The 21,101-nt window shown below is 34.8% G+C and overlaps 1 protein-coding gene across 3 annotated transcripts in view; it reads right to left on the reverse strand.

The window, feature by feature from the left end:
- Positions 1-200: 200 nt before the first annotated feature.
- The window catches only part of LOC150110223 (uncharacterized), a 54,189-nt gene continuing 33,288 nt past the window's right edge, over positions 201-21,101 (reverse strand). For all 3 annotated transcript variants that reach the window (XM_090398455.1, XM_090398462.1, XM_090398468.1), the window contains 2 exons: positions 14,694-14,801; positions 201-2,885 (listed from right to left, as the gene is read on the reverse strand). In XM_090398455.1, the coding sequence (XP_090254581.1) occupies positions 2,256-2,885; positions 14,694-14,783 (720 nt within the window). In that variant the 5' untranslated portion in view covers positions 14,784-14,801 and the 3' untranslated portion in view covers positions 201-2,255. The remainder of the gene's footprint in view (positions 2,886-14,693; positions 14,802-21,101) is intronic.

Consider the following 21,101-nt stretch of genomic DNA (forward strand, 5'->3'; position numbering starts at 1 on the left):
TAAAATAAATAGTAAATGTCACTAAACTATATATTTATTAATAAAAAATATTGTTCTCTTGGTTTGTGTGAGATAGAGACGAGGGGGGGGGGGGGATGCTCTGAACTGCCAATCCACTTCATCACTTTTATTTGGAAAACTTGTCAGAGATGAAAGGAGATACTACTGTGTGACCCTGATTGCAATAAGGAGACCAATGCTTCTGTTTATAATTCTTTCAAATTTACTTTTGACTTTACAAAGTTGATTTGTTATCTATAACAAACTGTTTCTACAATGTTATTAATACAATTCTTCTGACTATAAAAAATATATTGCTATAATTTTCAATAACATGTTCTTTCATCTGATGCTTCAAATTCTTTTAATGTACAATGCTCTGCCCATCACAAATTCTGTTCACTCAGAACTTCTACATTCAACTAATTACACAATAAATTAAACGACATCATAAAAGCAACAATTCTCAAGAGTACCAGTCAATTTTTTTTAATATACTTCAGCATCTGTAGTTTATAAGTTACCAAAAATAGCATAACCATATTTCTAATTTATGTTAAAGAAACTAACTGATATTCAATTTTAGTGTTAGAGTTGTAACGTCTCACAGGAAGGGAATCATAGTACACTCCATGATCAGTGTGGTGAGGTATATCAGTGCATTTAGAATGAAAATGCAGACATTTAATTCAGTCAATAAGAAGGAAAAAAGTGCATATGAAGGCGAACAGTAAGATGAAGATTTTATATGCCATAAATCAGTTCCTTTTTTCTTTTTCCTTTCCTACAGAGTAAGATTACAAACAATTGATATGATCAAATTTCATTATATTGAACACCATTATAGCAAATATGTTCATTATAAACTACTTAAAAACCCCAACCAAATTTCCATATGCACAATAGTATTTTAAAGGAAATTCACTACAACAAACTATTCCTATGAGGTTATTATAGCATGATTGTATAAAAACAATAGTGAGAGAAAGTTGTTTTAAGATGTTCATCCACTAAATCCCAAGGTGGTACAACTATCAACAAGAATAATGATAAATACTATGTTCATCTGAACTACTGCATCTGCACCTAAATACTTTCCTAAGGTTCGTCTGAATACATAACATGAAAAATAAATTGTGGTACATTACATTAGGTTTCTTTCAAGTGGCTGCATAGAAAATAGGATTCTGGAGAGTCTAATAATTGGAAACAACAAGTGCAGATATCAAATATAACCCTGAAATAACTAAGTTATATCAGCATATGTCAATTATTATGGGGCTATTTAAATATACAAGGTGGCCCAAAATGTACCTACTAAGTTTAAATCCAATTTTCTCTGCAATTAGCTGGTATTATTAGCAATCAAGCCATTTGTGTTTAATGGCTATAATGTGTCAGAAAAGTTTTTTTCTAATTATACCAGCTAATTGCAGAGAAAATTGGATTTAAACTTGTATATTTAAATTCAATTTGGGCCACCCTGTATGAGCACCTGGGAGTATTTCAAACCTATCATGTGTTAACAATTATTGTTATTATTATGTGACACCTCCAGGGAGTCCAAAGACTCGCCAAGGGAGAGTGTGCCAACAGTATATCGAACAATTGATCCCTTCCAACTACTAACCATGCTCAAACTTGCTTAACTTTTTGCATGAGCCATTAGTAGCAGAGGCTCTACCAATCGACCAACCTTTGCTGCATAGTATTAGATCCAATATGCTTGCTTATGGACAGCAAATTAATTGTGTTATTCAAGACATAATTGACATTGTGAATGCATGTACACACTTGCAAGTCTTATCTGGTTTCATGTTAGTGGTGCATTACTCAGTGGTGTATAAATGAAAAGTTATTAGTCTACCAATTTGAATAACACCAATAATATTAATCATTTTAATCTTAATCTATGTTTATGCATAGAAAACTGGTTAAGAGAGAGAGTTTAGAGACCTAAGCCTACCAACAGAAGATATGTGTCCCCCCCCACACACACATGCTGTAATAGAACACTGAAAATTTATCTATCTTTGTTGTTTTTAGAATATCTGAACCCGTGATTAAATTCTCATTTATAATGAATATCGCCAGATATGCAATTTATGAAACACCACAAGAAATGAATATATGATTCGGTACAGAGAATAGTTAAAGGACACATTACCTGCATATTTACAACTGAAGTCAGCAAACATTTCTAATTTTCAGTACAATGCTCAAACCTTATTTTTATCATTTCAAGAGAGTGTTCTTTATTTAGTTTCTCTTAATGTATATGGTGATTGATACCCAACAAGAACATTGTAATAAACAGGATATTTAAAATGGTCCTCATATAATTTAAATCTTCGATTTCCATATTGATAATCGCCTAACCGAATTACATTCCACACAGTTCTTTTTAGAGGAATAACATCTCCAGGATTGCAAACAAATTTGTTTACTTTAAATGGATATACACCAAGGAACACAACTATAAAATTTTCATCAGTCTCACTGTAATATATTCGTAGAGGAATTCTTTGAGGTGAAACAATTAGCAATATATTAAGTAGCAAAAATCCACTAATAACAATCATCATTTCACTTGGAGTTTTCAAATAACTACTAGTTAATAGCACTCCAGTATCAACATAAGAGTAAACAGAAGTACACAACAACATCACGCCAAAAACAGTAGTTACTGCAGATACCAGCTGTCCATAGAAGAGAAAATTATCAAATGATGACTTATACACCAAAGTGTATTTCTTTTCATCTACATTATCAATTTTAAAAAAATTTCTCTTCTGTGCAATATTTAACTTCCCAGTCCAATTTACCATACCATAACATGGATGATAAATTACAGGAACCCTTGTCTTAACTCTTGGAAGAAATGCCTACAGAAAAAGAAAATTTATAAATACATAAGCTTCAAAATTAATTTGCATTTAAAAGAAATTAAAAAAATTACAAGATGTAAAGTTGCTTGTGCTGAAGCCATAATTTTTCTTGACAAATAAATTGGATGGGCTACTTAATGAAGAATGAATTCTTTCTTAACAAATAAAGAATAAACTGGTTGGGCTGCTTATTTTGGGTCAGCATTAAGACAATGACAAAACTGAATATTCTCATCCTAGACTGTATGCTTTTAAAAATAAAAACCTGAGCATCTTCCGTTTTTCTCTGAATACTAAACTGACTTCACAGTGAATGCATAAACTGTATGGAAGACTTTAGTAACTACATGAATCTGCATAAGAAACATAATTAGTATAGTAATATCAATTTGCTGTACTGAATGGATAGCAATCCAATCTCCTTTACTAACAAGCTGTATATTTAAATCTAACGCATGAAATGGTTAATCAAGGTAGTAAATAATTTTATTACTGCTTAACGTGACTCCACTTTGCTTACTGGAAGTTTATAGCACCAAATGGATGTCTTGAGAGCAAAGTGGTGGTCTCATGGTTCCATGTCCCATGTATTCTATTAATGTATTACAGACTGCAATGTTTTTTTTTCTTCTGGTAGCTGTGATTTTCATTAATACTATTACTACTATACATAAAATAAAATAAAAAAAATAAATTTTACCCTATTTTTTCTACCCACTACCAGGTGAAGGCCTCTCCCATTGTGGGAGATTTTGGGTCTGCTGCTCCCATGGTGACCCAGTCCATATTGGGAGAGGACATAACAAACATCCATGCCTGCATGGGATTCAAACCCACAGCCTATTGGCTGGAAAGCGGATATGCTAACAACTCGGTTAGCATATCCCAGACCGACTACTACACATACTGGCCACTAAATTAGAAACTTTTATGTATAGGCATGTGAATGCCAATACCGATCCTCTTCAATTCCCTGTGCAGAGTTCGGTGAGATATGGGTCAGGAACAGTTTTCATTAAATGCTTGAGTCAACTGCTGTTCACTGAAAGTTCTGTTTGTCCATACAAGCCTTCTCAGATGATGACAATCTCATTCCTGATAGAATATGCATCACGGCTATGCATCATAGACAAGCAATGTGAATTATTTTTCCACTGATTAAGCACACAGGATATCTCACCTTTTGATAAACCTGTCAGCTTTGCTGTTTTCAAAATTATGGCTCTATGTGGGCGCCCATAATAAGCACTTTATCGAACTCCAAAAGATCATTTATTTTTCCCACTGTGATCAATACTACTGACCAGCATCACTTTTAAATAGTTGCCTAGACCATGTGGTGATGCACGTAAGCAAATATTTTGCATATACACTGCATAATTGATGCTTACATCTGAATAAAGGTTTCTAATCCAGTGGCCAATATGTGTATAATAACTGACATGGCAATGGTTGTTTCAATCCAAAAATACAACAAAGCGATTGACCAAATAGCCTTGATATGTACTACTTCCAAAATTATAGAAAGTATTCCTGACAGACTGATCCACTGCCTAACAAGTAACAATCTTTTGATTTTGTGCACAATACATAATGTAAGAGTCGTTATATTATCAAGTCAATCTCTGAGCAGGATAGGATATCTTCCAGACAAATCTCACCAAATTTACACCTCAACTTTTGCCTTCCCTTAATATGTTAGGCTCAAGTACCTGTCGCAATTTAGTAATTTGGCTTATATAAACCTAATTACTGTTCTGACATTAATTAGGTTTGTATAAAACTAAATTACTAGGCTGTGACAATTCTTTGTATTTTCAGACTGATTTGCATGTTTTTGTGATAAAAAACTAGTGTCTTGAATGAAAATGCCCTGCTACCTCTATGAGATCAGCTAACTCATCTTCATCAAACAGCCCTCAAAGATTCTTTGCATTCTGAATGGGAGTAGAGTCCAGTCTTTTCAACCAATGGACATCCTTGTTACTGACTGAACTATGGAAGAAGATCACCACAGTGGTAATGTGATTTCTGATGTGGTAACCTTCATTTATCTTTCCAATGCTTGGAAATAATTATTTAGATTAAGCATTAAAAAATATGTTTTGCTAAAACAATATCATTAACTAAAAGTTCCCTATGTATCACCACATGTACCTGCCTCAAAATACAATATAGAATTACCATAAAACTCTCCATACTCAAAAATATTTGGAAGGGCTTCTGTTACTCAGGTAGCAATAATCACCATTCATTTTTAAAGCATTAGTTCAATGTCTTATTTAAAATCTTAGGTTTTTTTCAATCCCACAAAATATGCAGGCTGGCTAGAGAATATATGCAACAACACAACAAGCACTCTGAAACTGTTAGAAATAACAGAATGAAATCTGGTATATTATAGTTCAGAATGCAGAAGATAAAGGAACTAGAAAAATTCATAAACTATGCATTGTGGGGCAATGCTTGGATGATATAAACTGTCCTTCAAAAAACCTCCATATCCAAAAATCACAGAAACTGCTTCACTACAGAATAAGTGAAACAAATCTATAGTCAGTGAAATAATATGGCAGCAGTGTTTCCACAGCGTAGGTAATAATGAGCAGATGTCCCATCCCGCATGCCCTCAGTTTTACCAGAATATATAATCAAGAATATAACATATATCAGCATAATTAGTTCATAACAGAACAGGTTACATGCCATGGAATGAATGATCTTTGAAAAGAATGGAAATAATGAAGATGACTATGAAACCAAATAGTGAAATTCAGCAACTGCAAAGGAAGCTGCCTTTTCAAGCAGCTGTGGCTTCTGTTATCAAAATTCAATTTTGAATGTTCTTACTCCCATTCACATAGAAAGAAGCCTTGTTGCTCTGCACGCTGTTTCATTTGAAATGGCCATTACTTCTATTCATGTCAAGAAAATAAGAGTAAACATCAATATATTCTGAGCACAAAACTTTGTATATTTTATGCTAATATACATGGCATTCAGAGACAAAGGAGTCTAATATTCCAATACAAAGTTTCATTATCAATGGTAATTATTTCCATTCATATCAAGAAACCGAGAGTATACTATAAATTAAAGATATATATACGAGTTGCCCCAGTCCAGAAAATAGTTCAGGTACAAACTTTGTTTGCTTACACATGAATAAGGATTAAACCAAGTATAAAAAGTTTCTTGGTATCTTTAATTTATAGTATAATCAAGTGGAAAACCTTCCAACATAATCCACTGTGTTGTCCTCAGAATTTTAGCAAAATTTCAAGTCTCTATCCACCACAACGCCTCAAAATACTTCATCTCCTCCAAAATATCCCCATCAATCCTATACTCTGCATTTGAAATTTTAACACCTTATAATTTGCAACATTAAACTGACAATCCCATGCACTTGCCCATTCAGACAGTCAATTTAGATCCTCTTGCAAAGCTACATCTGCTCTACTCATAATTCTCCCCAACTTTGCATCATCTGCAAACAACTGTATATTACCATAAGCCCTTTCCAATGTCATTTACATACAAATTAAACAACAATGGCTTCAAAACAGGCCTGTGGGGCGTGCCACTAGTAATTTTCCTCTTGTGGGATATCATATCATTCTATCCCCCCCTCCCCTGCCAATACACAACCTGCTGATACCTATCAGACAGCCAATCTCCAATCCAATGCACTAATTTACTATCCAGCCCCCTCTGTTCCAATTTAATTACAAGTTTGTCATGTGGCAACCTAACAAAAGCCTTTGCAAAATTTAAATATGCTACTGTATACGCATCCCTTTGTCCAATGCATTCGTCACGTTGTTATAATAAGTAACAAGATTGAAATATGATCTTCCTTTAGAAAACAAATGCTCTCCATTAAAGAGAATTCTACCACTGTCAACCTAGTTTTGAATTCTTGTCCTCACTGGCTTCTCCAAAACCTTCACCACAATCTCAGACAAGCAGATTGGCCTATAATTAAAAGCCTTAATCCCCCCTTTATGAAATGGAACAATTTTGTCATCTTTCATGGAACCTGGGCTAATCTCTGACGCATGTTAATAATGTAAGTTAAAGCTGTTGTTAACTCCTTGGGACATTCCCTCAAAACATGCAGTGATATACCATCAAGTCCCCATGGCCTTGTTGACATTAAGTTCACTCAATTCTTTATATACCTCCTGTTCACTCAATATCATTGATTCCTTTCCCATTCCCACTGCTCTCAAGTTCTGCATTATGTTACAATCACAAGGATGGAATACTTTAATGAACTGTTCATTAAATACTTCTACTATATCCTCCTCAGTATTTATAATTCTCCCATTATCACTGACCAATATCACCATCCTCCCATGATCATTCTTCCTTCTACTGGCCACATATTGAAAAAAAACTCCCTGGGATTTCTTTTAACGTCATTTACAAATTGCTGCTCATACCACACTTTTGCTACCCTTATTACCCTAGTGGATCACCATTTCTTGCTTGCTCTTTGTATTCCTCATATAACTGATTATCTCCACTCATCTTGTGCTACCTCCACAATGCCTTTTTCTTCCAAATTGCATGCTTCACCTCTTCAGTCATCCATTTTACACTACCTTATTTAATCTTCTGACCTTTGGAATGCACTCAGTCATCGCCTCTGCCAGATACTTCCTGAGTAGAGACCAAGCAACATTCATTTCATTCCTATGCAATTCCTCATTCCATGATATTGCTGCAAGTTACCTCCTGAGCTTGTCATAATCACCTGCACTATAGTTCCACATCTAACCCTTTCTCAAAAAAATCCTGATACAGCTGGCCACCAGCCACCCAAGTGATCACTTCATGGTCACTTTCACCAACTGGACAAAGATGTGACACTTCATTTACAACATCTTCTGATGAGATAATCAAATCCAAGACCCTTGATCCACTTGTGGCTCTGTTACATACTGCTTAAAGTAGTTATCCCTTAAAAAAACACAAGAAATTCCTTTTTTTTTGGTTCCTGATACCACCTCTTCATTCTAGTCTATATTACCATAATTGAAATCACCTGTAATGATCACTCTTTTCTTATTAGCCAAACAAAATTTGTCTAAAATTTCCTTCTCACTGCCTTCCACATTACCATGTCTATAGCAACACCCTACTAAACATTTCAACCTGTCCACCTGCACTTCATGCCACACTGCTTCAAAATCACTATCAGTATTTTCTCCTTACACCTCCACCCCCATAGATGACCAAACTCTGGTGCCATCATCAATTCCCCCTCCTCCCTTTCTGCTTTGTCTGTCATCATGAAAGACTATATATATATATATCCCACCATCTCTATTCTTATCAGAAATTCATCCTTGTTCATCCGTGTCTCGCATACCAACAATTATTGGGTGAATGAAGTATGAACGCTACAGTTTCATTCCCCTTATTTTGAATACTTCTAGCATTTGTAAACATATACACTAGTTCATTTCTGTTTCTATAACAAGACCCACTAACCACACATCATGGATGACTCCTCCACCCCCACCCATTGTCCATTCCTGTCTATTATTACTGATATTACACTCCTTCCTTAGACCTAAATGTCACCCTCCCCCACATCCTTGACTATCTTAACCTTTCTTGCACACTCACATATCTACTCCTGAAACTATCATCTACTTTTCACACATGCCACTTACCTCTCCATTCACAAACTTGCCTACAGTGCTCTCCTGCTCTTCCACAACATCTCTTGTTTCCTCAGGTATTATATTCACTTCAGTCATTCTCTCTTGCAGTAGGCTTCTCCAACTGACTCACACCAAATCCATTCAAATGCCCATCTTTTTTATACAGCTGTATCCATCCTTCAAACTCATCCTGTGCATTCACAAAATGAACTCCTTTCTCCTCACACAACTTTGCTAGCATACCAATAATCTTTGCTCAACTCTTTTGCTTGTGTACTCCTTTTATCGTTTGCTTTAACCATACTGTTCATTCTACCTCCCGGAAAACAAGACGTTGTGCACATTTTCACTCACCATACCTTTTATCATCGAATCTCTGTATATTGCCACTCTCAAATCATTTGATATTTCTTTCAAATCTTTTGTCCCATTCTTCCTCACATTCCCATGAAAATCCGTAATTCTACTCAGTTTGTTCTTCATATGTTTAATCTCCTGTCTCATTTTTACCAACTCCACTTTCATATCTCCAATTAAGTTTTTCAGTGCCATTTACATAGATCACATTTTCACATCCACAATCTTACCACTACCTGCTCTGTTACCTCTTATAGTCACTCACTAACTCTGCCATCTATGCACGTGTCCTACCAATCAACATCGGTAACTCATTGCCACTTTCACCCGCTGTCTTTACGTTACTGTTTAAGCACTCAGCCTAAACTAACTAACATCAACTATGCTTACTACTGTAACTACATACATGATCTTTTGCCCACTACCACTTACATTCAATGATATCTCATAATCCATAATTATGCTACACTTCTTACATGCCCAAACTCTCATCTCTCGTATTAATCCTCTCCACATAAATATCTTCAATCTCTCCCCAAGCATACATACTGTATTTACACGTATACTTTATTATTTTACATATTTTTGGTGGTTGTGGCTTAGATAGATCCTTTTCTAGTTCTGTTACAAAATTGTTCGATCTCTCTCTCTCTATGCAGCAGCCTAGGGAAGGAGGCAATTTTACAGGAATACCGTATTTACTCGAATATAACTAGCTCTTGTGTATATATCATGTCCCTGATTTTACTTTATGAAAAAAGAAATTAAAAAAAGGTTCTCATTTTGCACACTTTTTTATGCACAAGAAGAAAGTGTGCATAAAAAACTTTAATAAAAAATAGATAGAGAATGTTGTTATGGCAGTTTCATATATTTTGGAATTCAGCTGAAGAGAATCAGCATTTCAAATCAACAATCATCAGCTTGCCTTTGTTGTTGAGTTGCACAATCTTTTGTTAATACTGCACCAATCATATGCAAGCCCAGAAGTAGCAACAGATATATATAGTAGATTCTTGGTAAGTGATACCCATTTTCAGTATTTTTAACTCATGGTGATCTTATGATTCCGAAATGATAAAAGGTCAAGCAATAATGAAACTGTTTGTTTTAATTTGAGTACAAAAGCACTGTCACTAAAGATTCAAATATATCTTATGATGAAGGTGAGCCACCGATTACGTAAATAACGGTGATATTTAAAATTTCAATGCATTCATTTTATAAATAATGTGAGCAATTATAAATTATATTATAATGAATACCGAGAATTTAATTATAAACGTCAATTTAATTTTTTCCTGAAAAACTTTAGCTTTCAAAAATCCCTGTATATATATCTCCACCAAGACTGTTTAACTTTAATTCTGGGGAAAAAAGTGTGAGTTATATTCAAGTAAATATGGTATTATTTTTTAACAAACAACTACTTAATGTTGCCTGGGTTGCTTCTTAACATCATTCATAGTGACCAATGTCTCAAGAGATTCTTTGTATTTCTAGAATTGTTGTGAACTTAATAAGGTCATAATTCTAAGATGAAGTGGCCCAAGCAGCAAAATTAAGTGAATGTTTGCTGATAATGGAATTTGTTTATACTTTTTTTTTAAGCGAGCTAGTTATTAAAAATTTACCAGCTGGTTGCACTTGCCCATGTTACTGAATGTGAAAAATGTCAGCAATGCATGGGAATCTCTGAAAAAGTGCTTAAAAGAGGCAGTATATCTGAATGTATCCCTAGAAAATTAAAAATATGGTAAATGTAATAAAAAAAAACATAAAAGACAAATATAGTATAAGAGAGGATATGAAAGGTCTTTTGGAAAAAGCAAAAAAGAAATATGAGAGTAAAAATTGTAATTTTTCTACCTAGATATGACAGTACTGAATTAAGGAGGAGAGCAATGATAGCAAATGATTCCATGCACAGGCTGTGTGGAAGAAATGGATGCAAGTTTTTAGATGTGTGGAGTGTGTCTGATGGCAGAAAAGACTTGTATAAGAGGGTCAGCCCAAACTTGAATTTATTTGGCATCAGAAGCCTGGAAAAATTACTTATTGTGATGAGACCTAATGCAGAGAATCCAGGAAACTAGATCATCAAGGAAGGAATGGGAAAAAATGTGCATGAAAGTTCAACTATGGTATGCAAATATGATAAAAATGTGAATGGCTTCAAACATGGTTATGCATCTGGTGAAGGGGCAGAAATATTACTTTCGTTCAGATCTTTTGTGTATGTCTAGGGAAAAGAGAAAGTTCTGCAACAAGGCCAAATAGATAGCATATCTAATTATAAGAATAGGATAGATGGTAATTTGTTATGTCTATACACAAATGTCAGGAGCATCAGAAACAAAAATGTTTAATTTGTCGCTTTATCAGAACATAGCTATCACAATCAAATATTGTAACTGAGATCGGTGTAAAGGATAAAGTATTTTTAAGAATGACACAAGATAGTAGAGGAGGGGGGAGTACTATTAATGATAATCAGACGACTTAAGTCAAGTTAGGTTGCAAATGCAAGAAAAAAATGATGGTAACAACGTCCCAAGTTGTGGTGAGTTTGAGGTCTGAGTGAAATATATGGTGGGGTGTTGCTACAGACCTGGTGGCTCAGTTGCAGGTGACAAAGAAATGTATTGCCAATTTAGCCTTATGGCCACTAAACAAGTCATCATTATCAGTGACTTTAATTATCCAAATATTGATTAGGTAGAAGAGAAATCTCATGATAGGAATGAAGAGGAATTTATTGAATTGTTGCGAGACAACTTTCTCAAGCAACATGTGAAAAAAGGAACTCCTTGACCTTTGGGACTCGAAGGTTAAGGAGAGTTAGATTTGTTCGTAGCATCAGAAGGGGTTTCTGTGAAGAATATGACTATTTTACAACTAGTTGGTGACAGTGATCACATTGTGCTTTCTTGGGAAGTATCTAATTATATTAATGTCCCCATTAGAACAGGTTGCATGTTAAACTACAAGGCTGGAAATTATTATCAACATAGGAGAATACTATCTTTAGTCCCATGATATCAATTACTGAATGGGAAAAATATCAGCAATGCATGGGAAATCTTTTAAAAGTGCTTAAATGAAGCAGTATCTGAATGTATTCCTAGTGTTTGACGAATAAATAGATTGGTAGCGAAATGGATGTGCAACCTTATTATTAAACAAGAAATCTACAAGAAGAAGATGATGTGGAAAGAATATTGTGAGAATAAGAGTGATAGGAGTCACGAAATATATAAAGTGCAGGCCAGAAAAGTAATGAATATTATGCAGAAAGCTAAATCGAAGTATGAAAAGAAATTGGCTATGCAGATTAAAGGCAATCCAAAAGAATCATTATTATTATATTGTATTGTATTATATAGAATTGTTTTGTTATGCCACAAGCCAAAGAAAGAATGAATGTGAAAGAATAACTTTACTGAATGCAGATGGTACTCCAGTGTCAAAAGCTAATGAAATTGTTCAATTAATGAGTGCTCATTTTGCTAAGATATATCAACCAGGCGTATGTAACATAGTGCACAGTGTTATTGCTACACTAGATGAAGAGTTAGAGGTGCATGAAAATGAGGTTGAAGAATGAATAACTTGGATAAGAATTTGTCAATAGGGACAGATGGAATATCAGCATGTTTGCAAAAGTGATGTTCAACCAAATTGACTAGGCCTTTCATATGTTTATATAACTTGAGTCTCAAGGGAGGAATGATACCACAGGAATGGAAGCAATATACGATAGTTCCATTGTACAAGGGTGGTGCAAAAACTGATGTGTCTAACTACTGACCTATCGTTATCTCTGGTGTGGTAGTGAAGATTTTAGAGAAGTTGGTAAGAACTCATATAAAGATATGGGTAAACAAACAAGTTATATTCTGCAAGGAGCAGCATCGATTTACTAAAGGAAGATCATGTTTTAACAATCTGTTTATATCTGGAATAGATATACTATAATATGCCATTTTGCTAAAAGCTATCAACAAGGTATATGCAACATTGAACTCACTACTACTACTTCATGAGGGAACCAATTGTTAAATTCTAAATGAAAAAGCTCTGGGGCACTTCAAGTAAGGATCATAAATGTGAGGCTATTGATAGACTGGAATTGATAGCTTGTCGCAATATTATTGTGACCATCTAGCTTACTTTACTCAGGTAAAACTACTTTCATTATTACTGAGTACCTTTATGTCCTTATCTCTCATGCACTGACTTGTCAAATTTGTGATTATACTCTCATAAAATTGTCCTTTATTTATTTCCATTGTGTTGTTCCTACCCTAAATACTTTCAAGGGAACTCCTTTGAACTGATTTGCTTCTACAGCTTTCTGAACTTCCCTCCAGTAAATACCTACTCTCTCTCTTTGTGACCTTTAAATACTTCTCTTGTTCTGTGCAGGAGTTGTTTTGCTCTAGGTAATGTTACAGTTTGTTTTTGCAAAGATTCTGAGAGGCTAGAAAGCTCAGATAACGCATCCATCATTATTCCTAAATTGTTTATGAAGTACATTTCTCCAACTTTACCGGCTAGCCCTTGAAATGTTGCTCTTTCTCTACTATTTCGATTTCCATCATGAGCTGCATGTGTAAAGAAACTGTGCAATGATGCATAGTTATTCCAAATAGAATTCACAGCCTGAAAACTTGATACAACCCAACGAGCTGACAACATCTTTCTCACTTTGGTGAGACTGCAGAACAACTGTTCTGCACAAAGAACTTACATGAACCAATGTAAGTTCTTTGGAGACATACTAAATGTTGAATATATACCTTATCAAGAAACATCACAAAATAATTTTTTGTTATAACATCTTTCACTGAATTGTGCACAGCAAGTTCTAAGCAATGATGTATACAGTGCCATGTTAATGATTCTAGTAGCAAGGCTTATACGTCATCTGGAAGCGAGTTCATTTTTTCTATGCATTCTCTTCAGTTCAATAATAGTGCTGAATTGCCTTTGTTAGCTTTCAGTACTAGATCTTTATTTCTCTCTTAATTTTTTTTCAAGCCCTTTGTTCCATTTATAAAGGTGCTTCAGGCTTGCAATAAACAGGATGAACTCACATTGCATTCATCTCTCAAAACACATACATAAAAACATCCATGCCTGCAGCAGGATTTAAACCTGCTACTTACACTCAGCCAACCAGACTGACTGATTAATTAGTGATCACCAATATGATTTTGCAGTAAAGTTCTCACTGATTCAGATTTTTCCACCCTATACTAGAGTATCTTGGAAGTCTGTACTTTCACCCATATTCCCTCCACTCATACATTAATGGTTTTCTCTCGCTAATCTCAAATCCTATCCAGTTTTGCAGATGACAGTACACTCTACTCCTTTCTCATTTGAATAACTATAATTAAATGCTCAAATGATCCAAGCTTTTCTTGCCAATTCTTCCATGGGATGAGTATAACCTAGAGAACCTATGCCATCAAAACACAGTTCTTCCTTATTTCGTAGAAAATTTCACCTTATCTTTGTTAACACTCAGCTGAGATTATGGTGAGATTGATTTTGATATGGAATTGCAGGATTTATTGGTAATTTAAAAATCTTATATAGTGTTTCCTTACAACCAGGACAGCAAGATGAAGGAATGTTGCTTACTATATGACAATACTCTGTTGCTTTCAAAAGCTACTTTGTTGTTGATGATGTAAAATTAGACTATTAGAAGAATAAAAGTACTGCACATTTTTTAATTAAATTAAAAAACAAAACTTACCATATTTTGATAAGAGTATTTAATATTACTTTTTTGAAAGACAGCACAACTGGAAGGCAGCCATATTTTTGAGAGTTGAAATACTGACATTTTGGTGCAACAGGAATCCTTTAAAAGACAATGATATATAGATATGATATACATTACATGATATAGATTAATGATACAGATAAAAGACAATGCCAGCCTGGTTGGCTGAGTGGTTAGTGTATCTGCTCTCCAGCCAAAAGGCTGTGGGTTAGAATCCTGAAGTGGACATGAATGTTTGCGATTGTCTGTAAAAATACTAGTGGTGGCAGGCAGTAGATGACATTGCTGTAGATGATGTGATTCACTGTAGTTGGTGGATTGAGTGAAGATGGAGAGTTGTAGAGTAGGTGCCCTCCATCGATGGAGTCTTTGGACTCCTTGGAAGTGTCACGTAATAATAATAATAATGATATTGATGACTGTAAATGCACTTATAATTAATAAACCAAACACTAATAAACTTACATCTAATGAAGGTGAACTGTTTTTATTAAGCAAACACTGTTCATTATAAACAATAAGTTTCTTTTCAGCATTGAAAAGCTATTGTGCAACTAATGTCAAATTAAGCATCCTGAAAACAGAACAGTTCATGGGCTATCACTCATTTCATTATAGCTTTTGCATTCATTTTTACTTGATGCAAAAATTGATTCCTGAAGCTCTCTGATTTCATGTAAGTGAATAGCATCACTAGATTTACTTAGAACATGCTATAAAATGTTCTGAATGGCATAACAGCCATGTTCCTCTCAATAGTGCAGTTTACAGATGTGACATAAATAGTCCTGTCTGTCTGTTGAGTTCCATCACTATGATGTTAATTGTTCTCTGATTTTCTACTTTCTACCAGTTTGGCCTAGTACAAAATGAACTTGACTTTTGTCTTTTGTGTTGATTCATCATCAGCTAATGCTTTTTATTCCCCTGTAGGAAGTAGGGAGGCCGTTTTAGCCCAATCTAACTTTTGGAGACTGAGGGAAAAGTTCAATCTCCACTGGTACCCAATCAAAAATAGCTGGCCCAAGACTATCACTAATTATACATGGCACCAGTGAAGAGAGGCAGCTAACAAGTGCCACCTTTTACATTGATTTTATTTCTTTATTTTTAGAAAAGGATGTAAGAGCATGTAACTGCAAGTCCACAGAATGATGACCTATTATTCACTCAAAGCCAAATAAGCCATATATCAATGCTTGTTTGGTTAATGTACATTATGTAGGGATTTTGCAGGATACTTTGAAGTAATTTTATTTAAGAATATACTAATTTTAAGGACAGAACAGAATTGGGTCTGCTCTAAACTATAACAGTACTGTCTGCATTCATGTTAAATGAACTGTACTGATAGTAATTTTGATCAAGTTTGAGAATTAGGAATAATTAAAACTTTAAAAATTATCTCAGCTCAGTTTATTCTGCATATGGGAAAAATTCAGAATATACTGATGAGACGAAAATATCTTGCCATTTTCATATGAGACCAACTCAACTTTATAACAAAACAATTATGAACTTGAGTTCTACACATTCTTGGAAGCACTAATTCTGTTAATATGGTATTCAGATTAACAGAATCATTCTTACATTTAACATTTATTTATTTTTAATCAAAGAAAGAGCCACACAGCTTCATTTCAGCGATGTAAATTATGTAGAGATAGTGGATATCAAAGATCCAACATTATTTCAAAGCCAGAAATATGTAGAAACTTTGGAAGTTTTGAAATTTTTGACAAGAGAGCTTATGGGAATACAATCCTCAGCATCAGAGTTGCTTTAGATTGCACAACTTAAAACAAACAAGCACTGCCCAAGTGTCCTTATATTAGCCTTTTATTAGTGCATTTTGATATAGGTTTCACTGGACAGACAGCTGTTTTGAACTGGTTGGTTCAGAGATAAGGCAGAAACTTTAAGAGAGCAAGCACTCCCATTCAATACCAAAGCAATCCTATGTCAGAGACTTCTTAAATGAATTCTTGTGGTCAGTGCGAAATAGTAATTATCATAGAAAGAGTCTGGAGAAAGAAACGGATGGTCTGTATGAGCCTGGATGGTTTACATCGACACCGGTCATCAATGGTGTGGTCAGCTACCACTTGCTTGCTTGCTGGCACATCAGATGATGGCATACTCACAGTAGGCCCTTGATATTGTTGCTCTCGAGAACTCTAGGGTTCTTACCACTTGGGCGATAGAAAGACCCATCTGTCTTGCACTGATAATACATCCATGATCAAATTCGATAAGAATACCTCATTTACCCATGCTAGTCGATTGTGATGCACTGTTTGGAAGCCCAATTTGTGCCTATTTACCGTCTGCATTCAGTTTGGGTATGCCAGTTTCAACTTCCCATCACCCCTATCGCTAATGTTTTGTCCATTGAGCGTATATTATTATTATTATTTCATTTATTTATTTTTTTTAAGTATACATGTGAAGTAAAGGGACTAGTTGATTGGAATTGTAACCAAAGCAACATTAGGCTACAAAGCCAATATATTACATTTGTTTTTTCCCAGTCAGTTTGAAATTTTAATATTTTATTTGAAGTATAATTTATGGTTGTGATTGTTTTTATTTTGAAAAAGGTCATAATTTGATATTAAATTAAAATGCAATTTTCAAAAAAAAAAAAAAAAAAAAAAAAAAAAAACTTCATATTTTTATTTAAGTGTATGTTAATTTTTTTTTTTTTTTTTGAAAAATACTAACATTTTTCTCTTTACAAAAATCTATATATCATAATAGTAACAAATTTCTCTGAGGATGATATAGTCATAAGGCTAAAATGCAAAGAGAATACTATCTTCAGAGAAAATATAGGAAACAATTGCAGGGGGGGGGTTGCTAATGATAGCAAAAGTGAAGCTAAAAAAGAGCAGAAGTACATCAGGAGGCAGAATGCAGTTCATTTGAGGCTTTGTGGTGTGATACAGGACAAAATATAATTGTTACTGCCAGAATCAAGTTTATAAATTCAGAATACATGCATGCATTGGCAAATTAGTAAAAGAGCAGTTCAAGTAATTATTAGATTTCAATTATTGACACAGACTGAGAGGAGCTATGGTCACAGGTAGGGAAGAATATGGAATCTATAAAGCTGCTAAGACAATTACCTGAGACAGCACATAATGGAGAGGACGAAGTTCTAGAGTGTTGGATCTGGTCACAGACAGCATCAGAGAACTTAACAGTAAACGAATCTAGCTATGCTACCTCTTCTTGGGAAAAAGCAAGCATGTAGTCTTGAGTGAGGAGATTGCCAGATTTTTTTGTAAAAAAGGGATACATGTGAAATTACAAATGTGATTATGACAAGCTGAGGAGTTGGGTTTCAGAAGTGCCACAGCATAAGAACGTGGAGGGGAGAGATGGTGATGCATGGGAGATGGTCAAGGGATGTTTGAAGAAAGCAGTATCAGACTACATATGTATCCTGAGTCAGGAGCGTAAATAGTGTCATTAAATAGGAGATGCAGAAAAAAAAAGTTGTGCAGGGAGTATATAGAAAAGGCGATCAGCATGCCCATAAGCAGTATATAAGACACAGGCAAGAAAGGCCAAAGTTAGTAATTGTTAACTTCCTAGTTAGGAATGACAAATTTAAATGGTGCTAATAGTAGAGATATAATATAATAGAAGCAAACTTTAGTTGAGTTACTAAGCGATGATTTTGCAAGGGTTAACTTCCTAGTTAGGAATGACAAATTTAAATGGTGCTAATAGTAGAGATATAATATAATAGAAGCAAACTTTAGTTGAGTTACTAAGCGATGATTTTGCAAGGGTATAACCTATCCAGATGGTGATATTGCAATGCCAGATGTGACATGGATGGGAGAAGAGGTTGAAAATTTGGAAGTGCTTATGTATTATGAGAATTTACAGAGGAATTAGCACTTATTCTCACCAAGCCTCATTACTGGGAAGATGCCAATGGAGTGGAAAGAGCACTCCAAGAGATTTTATAAGCCAGTCAGTATCTCAGGAGTGGTTAAGATTATAGAGAAATTGGTAAAAACACAGAATTCAGGACTGAGTGGATAGGAATATCATAGAAGACATTCTGTCCACTCAAATGCATGGAAAGGCTTGCATTTTCATAGTGCATGTTATTTATTGTCACAGTATTGATGACAACACAGAATGATAACTAATATTTATTAACTTATTTGCTGGTATTATAGCAAATCAGCATCTTCTTCAGAGCACAAAAAGTTTGTTACAGTATGTGAAACAACAATTTGGTATAACAGTGGGACTAGTTTAAAAAACTTGTCACTGACAATATATAAAGAAGTCCTAATTAGGAACCATGTATATTAGAAAAAGAGAAAAATATTAATTAGATCTTAAAATGACTGCTTCCCAGATTTTTGATAAATTTACACAGCCATACTTGAAGTTTGGAGTATGTTTTAAAGCTTCTGTCAATTCCAAAAACAATCTCTGACCAATGACTTCCATGTAGCACTTTTTTCTTCCAACTGATTATGTGTGAAGTGGTATCCAAGGCACATGGCCTGCTAGACCTGACTTGCCATAACAATAATGCTGGATGTATTTTTTGTGTTCACCAAGATGTCAACAGTTGGTGAACATAAAAAATACATCCAACACTATCATTGTAGCAAGTCAGGTCTAGCAGATGACTTGGATACTACTTCATACTTCCATCTATGCTGGAAAAAGAGAAAACAAATATTTTCTATATAACATGTTTTCTCTTTTTCCAATATAGACGGTGCCTAATTAGGATTTTAGTTGCTTGTGTTGTCCATTACATTTTTTTTAAACCAGTCCCAATGTTATACCAAATTTTTGTTTTGCATAAGTTAATAACTGATGAACAAATATCAAAGAGCAGATGTAGAGGAGTTGAGTCCAAGGAGAAGGGGGGGGAGAACTAATAGCATACCACCAAGCTTAGTACTGGGTCTTCCGTTGATTAATTTGTGTATCAATAATACAGAAATAAGTTGATGGGAAATAGTTTTCATGCAAAGCTGGGAAGAGCAATAGTCAATGAAGTTGATGTAGAGATTCTACAAGATGATTTAGACTGGCAGTATGGGCAAAGATAAATGGATGACAGTTTAACATGGCCAAGTGTAAGGTAAGCAGAATACTTAATCGCTGGAACTGAACTGCAGGAAACTGATGAGGCCAGGAACTTGGGGTGGGTGGGGGTTGATTGTGGACAGAGTTGATGCTTAGAGGCCATATTGCAAAGGTAGTCAAAACAGAACATAAGATTATAGTTGAACACACTAACAAGCAGGGATACAGAGGTTTTTCCACTTTATATAAGGCTGCAAACTGGACTACTGCATTCAGATCTGGCAAGGATTCAGTAGGAAAAAGGGTTTGTGTTTGTTTCAAGGTATTTGCATGGTTATGTAAAGTGAGAAGGGTTTATTTGTCTTCCTTTGACTTGGGCAGAGGCAAAGGTATGCTATGCTCCTGGGTGCATGTGGAGGAATTGTCTTTGGCTTAGCAAGTATTTCAGGAGAGAGAGAGAGAATCAAGAGGCAAGTGACAAATGTATGGAATGATCCTTACGAAAATAGTTTGAAGTCTGCATGCTTCAAAAACTAGCAGATATAGGCAAAAAAAAAAAAAAAAAAAAAAAAGGAGACATGACAGAAGCATTTAAGTTATTATTAAATGAGACTTATAGAATTGACAATGAAGACTTTTTTTTTTTCCCAAAAATGAAGAGTCACCCTGGAGATTGTGTAATAAGGGTGTTAGGACTAGGTTTATTGCTTGGAAAGCGACAAATGGGTTGACAAAGGTGGTTGCAAGCATTTTTTAGTGAATGAGTTTAAAGAGAGGTTTGAGAGGTGTTGTGAGTCATAGATTTACCCGCAATGAGTCTTCTGACTGTGCAGACACTCATATTTCTCTTATGGATTAGCAGCATCAAGAGAAATCTTTCAGAATGTAATAGTTTATTGAACCATTAGAAGCAAGATATGAAAAAAAAATCAGAGTGACTCTTTAGGGATCAAAAGTGTTAAGAGGATGGTGGGAAGGAGAGGGCAGGAAAGGTTTTAGTTAAGGGTATTTCCTTGGTTGTGTGAAAGGAGCAGGGATTGCCTCAGGCAGCAGCAAAGTTTCTATGTAGGTAGTTCAGGGAATTGAAATAATTGTTTAGAGGAAGAGAACTTCTTAAAGTTGTCTATTCTCATATTTTATAATTTTTTTTATAGTTTATATTTTATTATTATTATTATTACGTGACACCAGGGAGTCCAAAGACTCATCGAGGGAGGACACCTACTCTACATCTCTGTCTCCACCACCCAATCCACCAACCGCCACCACTAGCATTTCTAGAGACAACCACAAATCACAAAC

The sequence above is a fragment of the Typopeltis vanoorti genome, chromosome 1, assembly GCF_054136105.1.
Source record: "Typopeltis vanoorti isolate ZY-2024b chromosome 1, IOZ_Tvanoo_1.0, whole genome shotgun sequence".
Taxonomy (NCBI): domain Eukaryota; kingdom Metazoa; phylum Arthropoda; class Arachnida; order Uropygi; family Thelyphonidae; genus Typopeltis; species Typopeltis vanoorti.